General features: G+C 33.8%; 1 protein-coding gene across 1 annotated transcript; it reads right to left on the bottom strand.

Annotated features, from left to right (window-relative positions):
- Positions 1 to 8,737: 8,737 nt before the first annotated feature.
- On the bottom strand, positions 8,738 to 9,877 carry LOC137394218 (uncharacterized protein PF3D7_1120600-like). Its single transcript, XM_068080940.1, has one exon. It carries the CDS (start codon positions 9,875 to 9,877, stop codon positions 8,738 to 8,740), a length of 1,140 nt encoding a protein of 379 aa, XP_067937041.1.
- Positions 9,878 to 13,429: the final 3,552 nt, after the last annotated feature.

Raw genomic sequence — 13,429 nt, 5'->3', positions numbered from 1 at the left:
TTAGTTTTACAATTTCTGGCGATTACCCTTTCAATAACCAGAAATTGAAGATCGAAACTGTCGTACTGTAACGGAATATTTCAAATTGCAATGACACAGTTAAAAATTACAAATAAAGATAAATGAATAATGAATTTAAAAATAGCTTTTAAAAAAATTTCAAACGAAAAACAAATGCGAAAGGTAATAATAATTTATAATAAAACATACATATTTAGCTTTAATCGTGATAAGGATACCGTAGGTGAGCTAAATAAGATAATGGCCTAGCTTTGTGGTTAGGTGCGCGTAGTTGCATACTTGCAATTGTAACCGAGGCTCAATTCCAGTATGGTGGGGATTTTTCATTGCTAGACTTTAATCGATATAGCTGGACACAGGGATGACAGAAAACCAAAGACCAACAAAAGGCATGCATTGAGATTTATATAAATACCTATGTAGATTATGCAGTTGTATAAGATACATTGTCTAAGTATACCGACAATTAATTATGATATGAATTACAAATCTTGTACTCAACTCTTATGGCTAAATTGAATGTTAACAATTGCAGGAGTTTTCTTCACCTGAATCCGTACTGCGGCCAAGATTGCATGCTTGGCCCTTCCGTAAAACTAGATAATCGTGTGGCAGCAAGTTTGATAGCACGAGGTTAGCATCATTTTCTTTGCCTATTTATTTTCTCAATCGAGTATTGATTTTGTACAAAGGTTTTTAATTACCTACTGACTAAATTACTACAAACATGCATGATGTCTGTATGAATTGAAGGAGCAAATGTTATATTGCCCTGCATAAACGATAAAACAGTTTGCAAGTTTTACTAATTTTGCTCTGCCGCTTTACCCTTTCCTTATTCTATTGCTAGGCAGGTTATAAAATTTAATTTTATATTAACTTTTTGAACCCTGACAACCGGTACAGCAGCATCCACATGACTCTGTTGGCAAATGCTGTTTCTAAGCAATAGCGAGTCCAAACCTATCAAAATACATCTTGCATATAGAAGAAAACCAGAAATTTTCCATTTTTATTGTTTTCAAATATTTTTATCAACTTTTTTCGTTATTATAAAAATTTTATTGGAATGAAATAAAAAACATTTATACAACTCATTTGTTGGTATGTGATAGATAATTGTGATACAGATGATGCATTATGTGAGACTAACTATTATTTTACTGATTATTTAGAATCATAAAATAATGATGAGCGTGTGCTCGATTAAAACGATGATACTGCAAACATTTTAAAGGTTGACTTGCAACAAAATTCACATTACCGTTATTTGATATGAAAAGATTCACCATGTCTTACTCTGTTGTGTTGTAGGTGCAAAATATGTGGAAAGGTGATTACAAGCTCTTGAAAGCTCAAAAACGAACAGAAAATCGCAGCCACATGAGACCGCCGTAGTTTGGATTCCCTTTCCAAAACGGCTCAAATGTGATGTAGTTGTGAGAGATGGTTTCTGTTTACACTTTCATGCAACCTTATTCGCCGAAATATTTTCACAAATATACTTCACGCATTCAATAAAACCATGTTTATTGTTCTTACGCGTCTGTTTTATCGTCACCGTAATGCTGTCATTTTTAGCAGTGATATCTTATAACTTACTGTACAAATTCGTTTAATTTTTTAGCCTTAGCTTGAAGGAGTACATATCATTGTCTGATAATCATGACGAGCCTGTTGGTCACTTGTGATAATTGAAAAGTGCTGCAGAAATTATTTGCGAAGTATTGGGTCACATGATCCGTTTACGGCTTGCCGATTGAATAATGCCGAAACAAAACTAAAGTAGCGAGCATCTATATTTGATACGGGGTCTTCGGTAAAACCCGAAGTGTTTGTCATAAACTAGTTCTAAGATAAGTTTTATATTGACCTTTGTATTGGCCTTTCATTTCACGTGAGAACATACGTGACAAGACGATAACCAAATTTCGTAGCTACGTCATCGAAATAAAGAGATTCTCATCTACGGCGGTTTTTCGGTTTTGAGCTTTTAAGAGCTTGTAATCACATTTCCACATATTTGGCACTTACAACACAACAGAGTAAGACATGGTGAATCTTTTGATACCAAATAACTGTAATGTGAATTTTGTTGCAAGTCAACCTTTAAGAATTTTTTGAAATCGTACGAAATTTTATGATTTGAACCCCAAGAACTGTGAAACAATTTTCTTTATATTTGGTGACATTTGCTGTCTTGTTGACCTTGTTTTTAGCATATTTTGATATATTTAATAAAATTTTCAAAATGTCCCACTGTTTGACAAATTGCATTGGGATACTGACACACATTGACAACGATGCGCTGCGTTCAGATGGTTAAAAAGTATTGGAATATTTTCATTACCTTTCACTCATTTATTAGCACTAAGAGAGCAAACCCAATCACGATAGTATTCTACGTCTGATGCTATCCTCTTCTACCCGTCTAGGTATTCAGCCTATGGTCTCAACCCCATCTTTCTCGGTGTTGGGCATATTACCTTTAGGAATTGACACTATCCTTTTAACTGATGACCAATGGACAACCGTTAATCCTATCAAAGTGAGTAAGTAGTGACTCGTGTCCACTATCATACTTATCAAAGTAAGTAAGTGATGACCAGTGGTCACTTGTCATCACTTGTCAAATCTATTGAAATGAGTAAATTGAGACCAGTGTACAACCTTTAACTCTTAAAACTAAATAAAGCGTAAACTAGCATTCAATTTGAACTCTTGTTTTTTTTAGTAGTACAAGCACCTGACTGCTGGTAGGTAAACTTAACAACGTGGTTATCAATTAAGGAATTTTTTAAACTTACGTAGTCCTACGCATTCGTTGACCAATGTGATATATATATCTGTATATGTATATTTTTCAAAGTTTGTGTGTATGCATGTGTATATATGTATGCATGTCCAGCTATAGCTATTAAAATCTTAGAATTGATATTCCACTTACTGATAGATTTCAACTCGCGGAGATTGCTACCACAAGTTTAAAATCCGGGCACTCTACCACTGAGCCATACAAGGCGTAATGATTTAAGACGTTATCATATACCGTATAGCATTATGCGCACGCTAATTATTTTAGCATTGCACCCGCGCGTTACGGTGCCCCTGTTAAGAAATATTTTTCCTAAGGTTCAATTACTATATCTGGGGTCAAGGCCAATGCTTCTCATGCGGACAATTATATTATCTTCGTGGGAAGAGCCTCGACATTCTCTTTCCGTTCGGTCAGACAAAGACAGTACAATATCTCATTTTTACATTTGTACCAGTATCGAGAAGTACCAGAATTGAGAAGTACCAGTGTCGTCGTATTCAAAGTTTTCATGGATTCAAAGTCTTGTAGAACAGTAACCTTTTTTATACACACATTTCTATGCAAGAATGTTATTATTAATTCAACATATTCACGATTTTTATTTTGTTTTTCAGTTCGTATTAATTGTATCATTACCGAATCATCTTTTATTGCGATCGTAGCAAAACCGACTTAATTTAGCTATTACTTGCTAATTATTTTACATTTCACATACCCTTATATAGTTGTTTTGTTTTTTTAATTTATTTGACCTACACAAACATTTTTCTCATGAGATGAAGTTTGAAAGCTACAGTTGTTTGACAAAGTTTGAAAACCTTTACATTTGTTTTTATTTTCTTTTAAATTATTTTAATTACACAAAACACTTTTCTCATGATATGTAGTTTAAAAGTTAGAATGGCAAATGTTGTTATGTGTTAGATACAAATCAATTTTCTGTCCAAAAACTTTTTTTATTATTCGGGCAACCCCGGGTAGTACAGCTAGTAATATATATAGTGTATATATAGTGTATATATATATACTAGTGTATATATATACTATGCTGGTGTATATATATACTAGCTGCGCTACCCGGCATTGCCCTGGTAATAAAAAATCAGCTTATAAACAATGAGAGGTAATGAAGAGTTGCCTGTCACTTGTTATTAATTAACCTGGCACATTGCCAATGGATAATTTGAGTAAGCTTACTAATAAGAGCTACAGTTTCTCATGACTTAGCGTCCTGACCGAAAGCGTAGCTCACATATATCGCCCAGTGAGTCTGTCAAGCTCGTGTGGCTAATGTGGTAGGGTGTTGGATTGACTAATGGGAGGGTTTGAGATCAAATCTTCTGCGATTCAGATTCTTTATTGCTAGATTTTGATGGCTATAGCTGGACATGAATACACACATATACACATACATACGCACAAACTTTGAGAAATATATATATATATATATAGATGTACATACATATATGCACTAGCAGAATGCCCAGCATTGCACGGGTATTAAAAATCAGCTTATAAACAATAAGAGGTAATGTAGTTGCCTATCATTAGTCTGGCACATTGCCAATGGCTAATTAGAGAAAGCTCACTAATAAGAGCTAACTACTTGCTCTCGTGGTTGGTTGAGCACGCATAAAATTACACTACTGCTCTCTGTGATGTTGCGCCGTAACAGAGAGTGGTAGCTTATTTGCACTCATATATTGTCTGATGAATCTATCAAGCTTGTGTGGCTTAATTGGTAAGGGATTGAACTGCGAAGGGGAGGGTCCGAGATCAAATCTTTTGTAATATGGATTTTTTGCTCTAAGATTTTAATAGCTATAGCTAGACACAAACACACACAGACACATAACTTTGATAAAAAAAGTCTTTGTACAGAAAATTTATTTGTATTTAACATGTACAACATTAACCATTCTAACTTTTAATCTTCATATCATGAGAAAAATATTTTTGTGTAGTTCAAATGAATTAAGAAGAAAAATAAAACAACTGTAAAGGTTTTCAAATATTTTCAAACAGCTGTAACTTTTAAATTTCATATCATGAAAGAAGTGTTTCATTGAAATAAATTAAGAGAAAAAATAAAAATGTAAAAGTGTTTTAAAGTAAATATGAAATCATTAGCAAGTAATGGCTAAATATAGTCTGCTTTGCTAGGATTACAATGAACAATTATTTGGTATACACTTATATGATTTTAGTTCGTTTCAGTGTTGGCATCATAATGCGAAAATATCGTAGGTTATAGACGTGTATAGAGTGGTATAGAAACCCGTAGTAATTCTCTAATGCAATCACTTTCTGGAAAAAATCATCAAAATCATCATCATTGAAAATACCTATAAATTAATGTGCTATTATCAGAATTAACGAAATGTAGTGTGGCTGGGAAAAAGTCTTCGAAGCACCTGAAATAAATTGGGAGAGCAAATAGATGTAGATGTGAAATAAATAGCAAGTATGTAAACTACAAAACAGATGATTTTGTATTGATACAATTAATATAAACTGAGAAAACCCAATGAAAGTCGTTATTCCGTCGTAATCAGTACAACAATCACCAAATTTTAATTTTGAGAGAATCTACTGCTGATATCGTTTTGCTGAAAACAAATCAGCCCTAGTACGACGAGGAGGAAAAAGCATCGTGTTTCATAGAGTTAATAGAGTTTCAATTAATACACCATTTAGCGTGTGAAATCGAAAAAATGTTCTATGAAGTATATACTAGGAGCGATAAATTGTAAGAGCTTTCGTAGTCTTGTGGTTAGAGAATTGGATTGCAAGCCTGTGGTCGCAATCTTTGTGATGTCAAGTCCAGCAGAATGCAAAATTTTAATTCCAAAATTTTAATAGCTATAGCTGAACATGCCGAAGGACAGACAGACCGATAGACGACAAACTTTGAGAAATATATATATAAGTGTATATATACATTCCAAAGGTCGTCCAAGTAATACTTATACAAAAATTCAGGCCCTTGGTCCTCTTTTCACTGCAGATTGACTTGGAGGCCCTGAACTCTACTAGGAATGTGTGTGAGGGTGGAGATGTTCAGCAACCTTCTGTTACTGCTGCAGCAGTTACTGGAGCCAACATCTATCTCGCTACTGATGTATGTAGCTATTTTACTGGCTTACATCTCTTCATGTACATTACATAGGTAGCTATCCTTTTGGCCAGTGTCTCTCCAAGCACATTTACATATGTAGCTATCCTACTGGCTTGTATCTCTCTACATCCCTGTGTATAAGGGCTCTCTTATAAGGGCTCTCTGTATAAGGGCTTGTGACTGCCAACATGCACGTAAATTTTGAGATAACCAGATAATAGACAGATGTGTATTATTTTGCGAAAAGAACTGCAATGGCATATTACTTTCTCATATTGTTGTGGAATCTTTAGTAATGGCATGTTAGTTACTTATATAGTTGTGGAATTTTTAGCATGACATGTTAGTTATGCATATAGTTGTAGAACCTTTAGCAAAACATGTTAGGTACTCTCACAGTTGTAAGATTTTTAGCAAGACATGTTAGTTATTCATATAATTGTAAAGTCGTTAGCATGGCATGCTAGTTACTCTCGTAGTTGTGAAATGTTTAGTGTTGACATGGTAGTTACGAGGGTCAGTCAATAAGTAGGGGGAATTTTGTCATTACATTTTATTACAATAAGATATAGCTACATTTTTTTTTCGCTTTTCAACATAATTCCCTTCTTTTTTTATGCACTTGCTCCACCTTTCTGGAAGTTTCTCATTTCCTGCAGAATAAAATTCTGGCCGCTGGGCTCTAAACCATTCACGCACAGCTTCCATGATGGCTGCATCAGTAGCGAAGAGCTTGCCTCTCATGTGGTTCTTTAATGGTCCAAAAAATGAAAATCGCTTGGTGCTAGATCTGGACTATAAGGAGGGTGTGCTAACACCTTTCAGCCCAGTTCCTCAATTTTGGCCAATGTACGGGCAGCAGTATGTGGGTGGGCATTGTCCTGGTGGAACATGACATCTCTATTCTGGAGGCCGATTTTCTTGTTCCTTATGTCTTGCTTCACCACAGCCAGGAGCTAGCTTTTTATAGACAATATTGTGTGCAGTTCCATGTGAAATGTCATTGGTCTCCGCAGCATCATCTATAGTGAGTCTTCTATCAGATTTAATCAGCTTTTCCAGCTCAGCTTCTGTGTCTGGAGTTGAAAAATCCACTGGTTCACCACTTCTTGACTCATCAGTTATGTCTTCTCGCCCATTCTTGAATTCATCCGCCCACATATAGCAGCTTGTTTTTGACATACAGCATTTCCCATATTGTTGTTTCATTCTTCTGTGTATGACTCTTGTTTTCACAACTTCAGCTCTCAAAAATCTTATAACAGTTCTTTGCTCTATGAGTGCGCATGCTTTCAGCTTGGCGGCCATTTTGAATATAGATAATATTAAAAAGTTGAATCACTAAAATGATGAATTTTCGGGGAAGTGATGACAACTCCCATTTATAAAAGTTTAGAAAATATTAAATTGCTAGATAAAATAGAACAAAAGTTATGACAAAATTCCCACTACTTATTGACTGACCCTCGTACTTATCTAGTTGTGGAATCTTTAGCAATGGCATGTTAGTTACTCATATAATTGTGAAATCTTTAGCAATGGCATGTTAGTTACTCATATAATTGTGGAATCTTTAGCAATGGCATGTTAGTTACTCATATAATTGTGGAATCTTTAGCAATGGCATGTTAGTTACTCATATAATTGTGGAATCTTTAGCAATGGCATGTTAGTTACTCATATAATTGTGGAATCTTTAGCAATGCTGTGAGAAGTTGCAAATGAAATCTAAAGTTTTTAGTAGCATAACACAAAGCACTAAAATACTTTGTACCATTTTGGTTGCTCTAAAACTTTGTAAATTGCTATCTGGGTTTGGGTTGATTGTGTAGTTTGGACTGTCCTTTCAACATCAAATAGATTTGTTTGCTTAGTGTCTACAACTTGCTTGCAATGAGTTAACCAGTCAAAAGTTGAATAATTATTAGAATTATGTTAATTATTTAATATTAGGTTTTGTTATGAACAACATAAAAATGAGTCAAAAGAATAGTGAATCGCTTCGATCGAATCATATGAATGGTATCAACATGCAGAGAATGTACTGACATAACCAAATTTATCAAGTAACTAGTATACAATCAAGAAGAGATAATTGCCAGATTCATCAAGTTTTCTCGACTTAACTTAAAATGTGATTTTTCATTAATATTTCCCATATTTTTGTGTTCCTCTTCTTTCTATACTTTTTTCTTTTGTTAAAGAATCTTTGGACAAGTTTGTTACATTTTTAAAGAAAGACTATATTTTTTGTGATTTTTTGAAAGCAAAATTTAGGTTGTGCATTTTCATTACAGATTGGGCTAGTATCTCTGTCGATTGGCTCCCGAGGACAGCTACAGCCTGTGATCATCTCAAATGAGTGTGTCAAAAGGCTAAAAGTCAGACTTGAGCATAACAAGCAGCAGAGACCTTTGCTAGCTTTTGGTGTTTCTAAAAATGAGTCGGCTGTTCTCTATCCCTTTCAATGTTAGTATTAAGTAGAGCAGCGGTTTTGGCATGTCTGTACACAAAACTAGATTGGATGGCGGTGTTTCTCACAAAATTAAAAATGGTCAAGTTGAGATGTTAGTTGCTTGAAAGCTATGGAATTAACAGTATCAGAAGCATATCTAAAACTTCTGGGACATCAGTTTTTCCGTAATTAATGAAATAAGAAGGCGAATCTATTTAAGAATTCTTGGGAGAAATATTAGGAAGTGGACATGGTTAGTTTTTATAGAACTGCATGAGTCTTGACTAGTCAAATTTTAGCAGTATAGTTTAGTAACAGGTACCTTTTATACAAATTCTACGTGCGCAGACTCATAGTGTACAGACTCATAGTATACAGACTCATCATATACAGACCCATCATATACAGACTCATCATATACAGGCTCATAGTATACAGACTCATCATATACAGACTCATAGTATACAGACTCATAGTATACAGACTCATCATATACAGACTCATCATATACAGACTCATCATATACAGACTCATCATATACAGACTCATCATATACAGACTCATCATATACAGACTCATCATATACAGACTCATCATGTACAGACTCATAGTATACAGACTCATCATATACAGACTCATCATATACAGACCCATCATATACAGACTCATCTAATACAGACTCATCTAATACAGACTCTTCATATACAGACTCTTCATATACAGACTCTTCATATACAGACTCATCATATACAGACTCATCATATACAGACTCATAGTATACAGACTCATAGTATATAGACTCATCATATACAGACCCATCATATACAGACTCATCATATACAGACTCATAGTATACAGACTCATAGTATACAGACTCATCATATACAGACTCATCATATACAGACTCATAGTATACAGACTCATCATATATAGACTCATCATATACAGACTCATCATATACAGACTCATCATATACAGACTCATCATATACAGACTCATAGTATACAGACTCATCGTATACAGACTCATCGTATACAGACTCATCGTATACAGACTCATCGTATACAGACTCATCGTATACAGACTCATCGTATACAGACTCATCATATACAGACTCATAGTATACAGACTCATAGTATATAGACTCATCATATACAGACTCATCATATACAGACTCATTATATACAGACTCATTATATACAGACTCATAGTATACAGACTCATAGTATACAGACTCATAGTATACAGACTCATAGTATACAGACTCATAGTATATAGACTCATCATATACAGACTCATAGTATACAGACTCACAGTATATAGACTCATGGTATACAGACGCATAGTATACAGACTCATCATATACAGACTCATAGTATACAGACTCATAGTATATAGACTCATAGTATACAGACTCATAGTATATAGACTCATAGTATACAGACTCACAAACAAACAAAAACATGACACACTGCGTAGACCCAGAAATAGCTACACTATTCCTTCCAACAAAACCTTTTATATTAGCTAAGCTAGCATTATTGATCTGACCACAAGCTATCTAAATAATCAAATTAGTTGGCTATCAAACTACAGTGAAACTCGGCTAACTCGACCTTCACAGGACCAAGAGAAAGTGTTCGAGTTATCAGAACGTTCAAGTTATGAGAACGCTGTCACAAGTGCATGTATTATTGTATTTATCAGTACATACAAACTATGTATAAATCAAAAGCATTGATTGCTTGTTGCAAGTCAAGGGACCTCTCATGTAATGTTTTAACAATTTTTATCAGAAAGTATAAATATTTTCCTTTTATTACTTGAGGTTCGTTTGTTTGTTTTAGGTGATTGTGACTGCCAAGACATTCAGATTAAAATAGGCAAAACTTGTTCGCGATTGAAACTCTCAGAACAAAAAGATATATTTTTCTTTTGAGCGTTTTAACAAAACCAGTTTTGCCGATTTTTCTTAAAGTTTATCTGAAGGTTACCTCGTTACACCTTGCTTGCGGAGGGCTATCCCCAAGTAGATGTTTGGTAAAATTTGATTTTTTGCAAACCTTTAGAAAAGTCGTTAACGAAAATATTTTGCCGATGGTGGTAATAATGACGCCTAAGAACTACTAAACATTGTTGTTTATCTCTATGGCTTGGAATAAAGTGATATTATAAAGCAATAACAACCGTCTCCGTTAGCCGTTGGGCAAAAAAACTGTTCGAGTTAACCAAGTTAAGGTCGAGTTATCTAAAGCAATTTGTCATTGCGTGTGAACGGACCAAACAAATTCGTTCGAGTTAACCATGTGTTCGAGATATACGAGGGCGAGTTATCCGAGTTTCACTGTTTACTGTTTGTTACAGATAAGTTCGACAAACATATTGTCATGCAAAAAGTTAATCCGAAACACATTTCATGCGAAGAGAACTGCGATATCATAGATGCAGAAATGGATCCTGTTGATTCAAACCTCTTGACTCTTCTGACAAGAACCCAGACTTCTGAAACATCATACTCTCTTTGGCAATATAATATGGGTAAACCTGGTTCATTTTAGCAATTTGTTTTCTTTCATTAGGCACTTGTTAGGATCTAGAATCTACAATACATATTGTAAGTTGAAACATGTGATGTCAGTTGACACCACAAACACACTTGCTATGAATAATAATGGTGAAGTATTCAACATGTAGATAATAGTTGACACCACCACCACACTTGCTGTGAATGATAATGGTGAAAGATTCAACATGTAGATAATAGTTGACACCACAAACACTTGCTATGAATGTTAATAATGAAGTATTCTACATGTAGATAATGAAACAGATGTGAAGCTGCATGATGAGTTTTATGGCTATATAATACAAGAATTCGGATATAGAGGGTACTATCTTATGACATCAGGTGAGTAGAGTAGTGTTAATATATGTGCCTTGTAACAATAAGAATAGTGTTAATTTATGTGCCTTGTAACAATAGGAATAGTGTTAATATATGTGCCTTGTAACAATAAGAGTAGTGTTGATATATGTGCCTCGTAGCAATAAGAGTAGTGTTAATATATGTACCTTGTAATAATAAGAGTAGTGTTAATATATGTGCCTTGTAACAATAAGAGTAGTGTTAATATATGTGCCTTGTAACAATAAGAGTAGTGTTAATATATGTGTCTTGTAACAATAAGAGTAGTGTTAATATATGCGCCTTGTAACAATAAGAATAGTGTTAATATATGTACCTTGTAACAATAAGAGTAGTGTTAATATATGTGCCTTGTAACAATAAGAATAGTGTTAATATATGTGTCTTGTAACAATAAGGGTAGTGTTAATATATAATGCCTGTTGTAGAGCTGAAAAAAAGACTTTCTACTAAGTTGTACCAAGCAAGCTTTTTTTCTATGCTGTGTAAAAACTGCTACCATAAGATAGGGATCAGAGTTGATCGAATTGTTTCTCATCATCAGACCAATAAGAATATCCTCCTTCTTGGGTCTCATATCATATATGGGTGAGTCAAGTTAGAGATGCGTTAAGAATATTTGAAGCAAATTAACCTTTACGCTTTAATAAACTTGAGAGGTTTTACAACCACTCAAGTTTTAGACAAATAGATATATAAGATTTTCATACATCTACATGTTCATATTTGTTCATGAACATGTTTACGCTTATGTTTTATGTAATAGTGATAAGAGATTCGCAGAAGGAAACCCATTTTATTGCTAGTATGTATTTGTTCTTAATTTGTAAGTCTGTGATTTTTTATATTTGCTCTAGCAGCCATTTTTACTGGTTTCAACTAAATCAATATATTTTGAGTTACCAGGTAAGTTAAATGTAGAACTTCCCACTGATTAAAGTGATAGTTTTACAATTGGCGCTTCATTAATAACAATGTTGGAACATAAAGGTCACTTTAAGGTGATCGGTATTTTTAGCCTTAGTTTGATTTAGTTTGATTAAATGTTTAATTTTTTAGCTAATGGTAGAATTAGGTTAACAATTATAAGTTTATTACACAAATAGCTGTGTATATTACAGCACTATTGACTTATTAACAAAAACTATTTTAAAATTAAATGCATCCAGACCAACACTTTGATAATTAGTGACTTTTATAGCAACCACAACTTATAATAAACTAGCTGTGCTACCCGGCGTTGCCCGAGGAATAAAAAAGTCTTTAGACAGAAAATTGATTTGGATTTAACATATCTAACAACATTTGCCATTCTAACTTTCAAACTACATGAGAGAGGTGTTTTGTGTAGTTGAAATAAATTAAGAGAGGAAATAAGAACAACTCTCAAGTTTTCAAACTTTGTCAAACAACTTTTGTAAATGTAAAGGTGTTTAAATGTAAATGTGAACTCATTAGAGAGTAATGGCTAAATATAGTCTATTTCGTTACGATTACATTCAAAAACTATTTGGTTTGCAATTATATGATTTCAGTTCGTTTCAGTGTTGGTATGTGAAAATATCGTAGGCTATAGACGTACATAGAGTGGTATAGAAGCCCATAGTCATTATCTAATGCAATTACCTCCTGGTAAAAATCATCATTAAAAATAGTACCAAAATAATATGTTAACCTTAGTAACTATAGGTACCTAAAATGATGTTTGTGATAGCTGTACAACTAGGCGTAGCCTGGGTAATAAAAAAGTCTTTGCACAGAAAATTGATTTGCGTTTAACATATATAACAACATTTGTCGTTCTAACTTTCAAACTACATATCATGAGAAAAGTGTTTTCTGTAGTTGAAATAATTTAAGTGAAAATGAAAACAACTGTAAAGGTTTTCAAACTTTGACAAACAACTTTTAAACTTCATATCATGAGGAAAATGTTTTGTGCAGATCAAATAAATTATAGCTATAGCCGAAATGACGGATTCACATACACACATATTGTACATTGAGAAATATATATATGGCCTTGTAGACATATTTGTATATTTGTATTCTCTCATCAGGTTGAGAAGATTGACAGCATCCTTAAAACTT

The sequence above is a fragment of the Watersipora subatra genome, chromosome 4, assembly GCF_963576615.1.
Source record: "Watersipora subatra chromosome 4, tzWatSuba1.1, whole genome shotgun sequence".
Classification (NCBI taxonomy): domain Eukaryota; kingdom Metazoa; phylum Bryozoa; class Gymnolaemata; order Cheilostomatida; family Watersiporidae; genus Watersipora; species Watersipora subatra.
The sequence above is the reverse complement of the archived record's forward strand: the minus strand, read 5'-3'. Positions and strand labels throughout refer to the sequence as shown.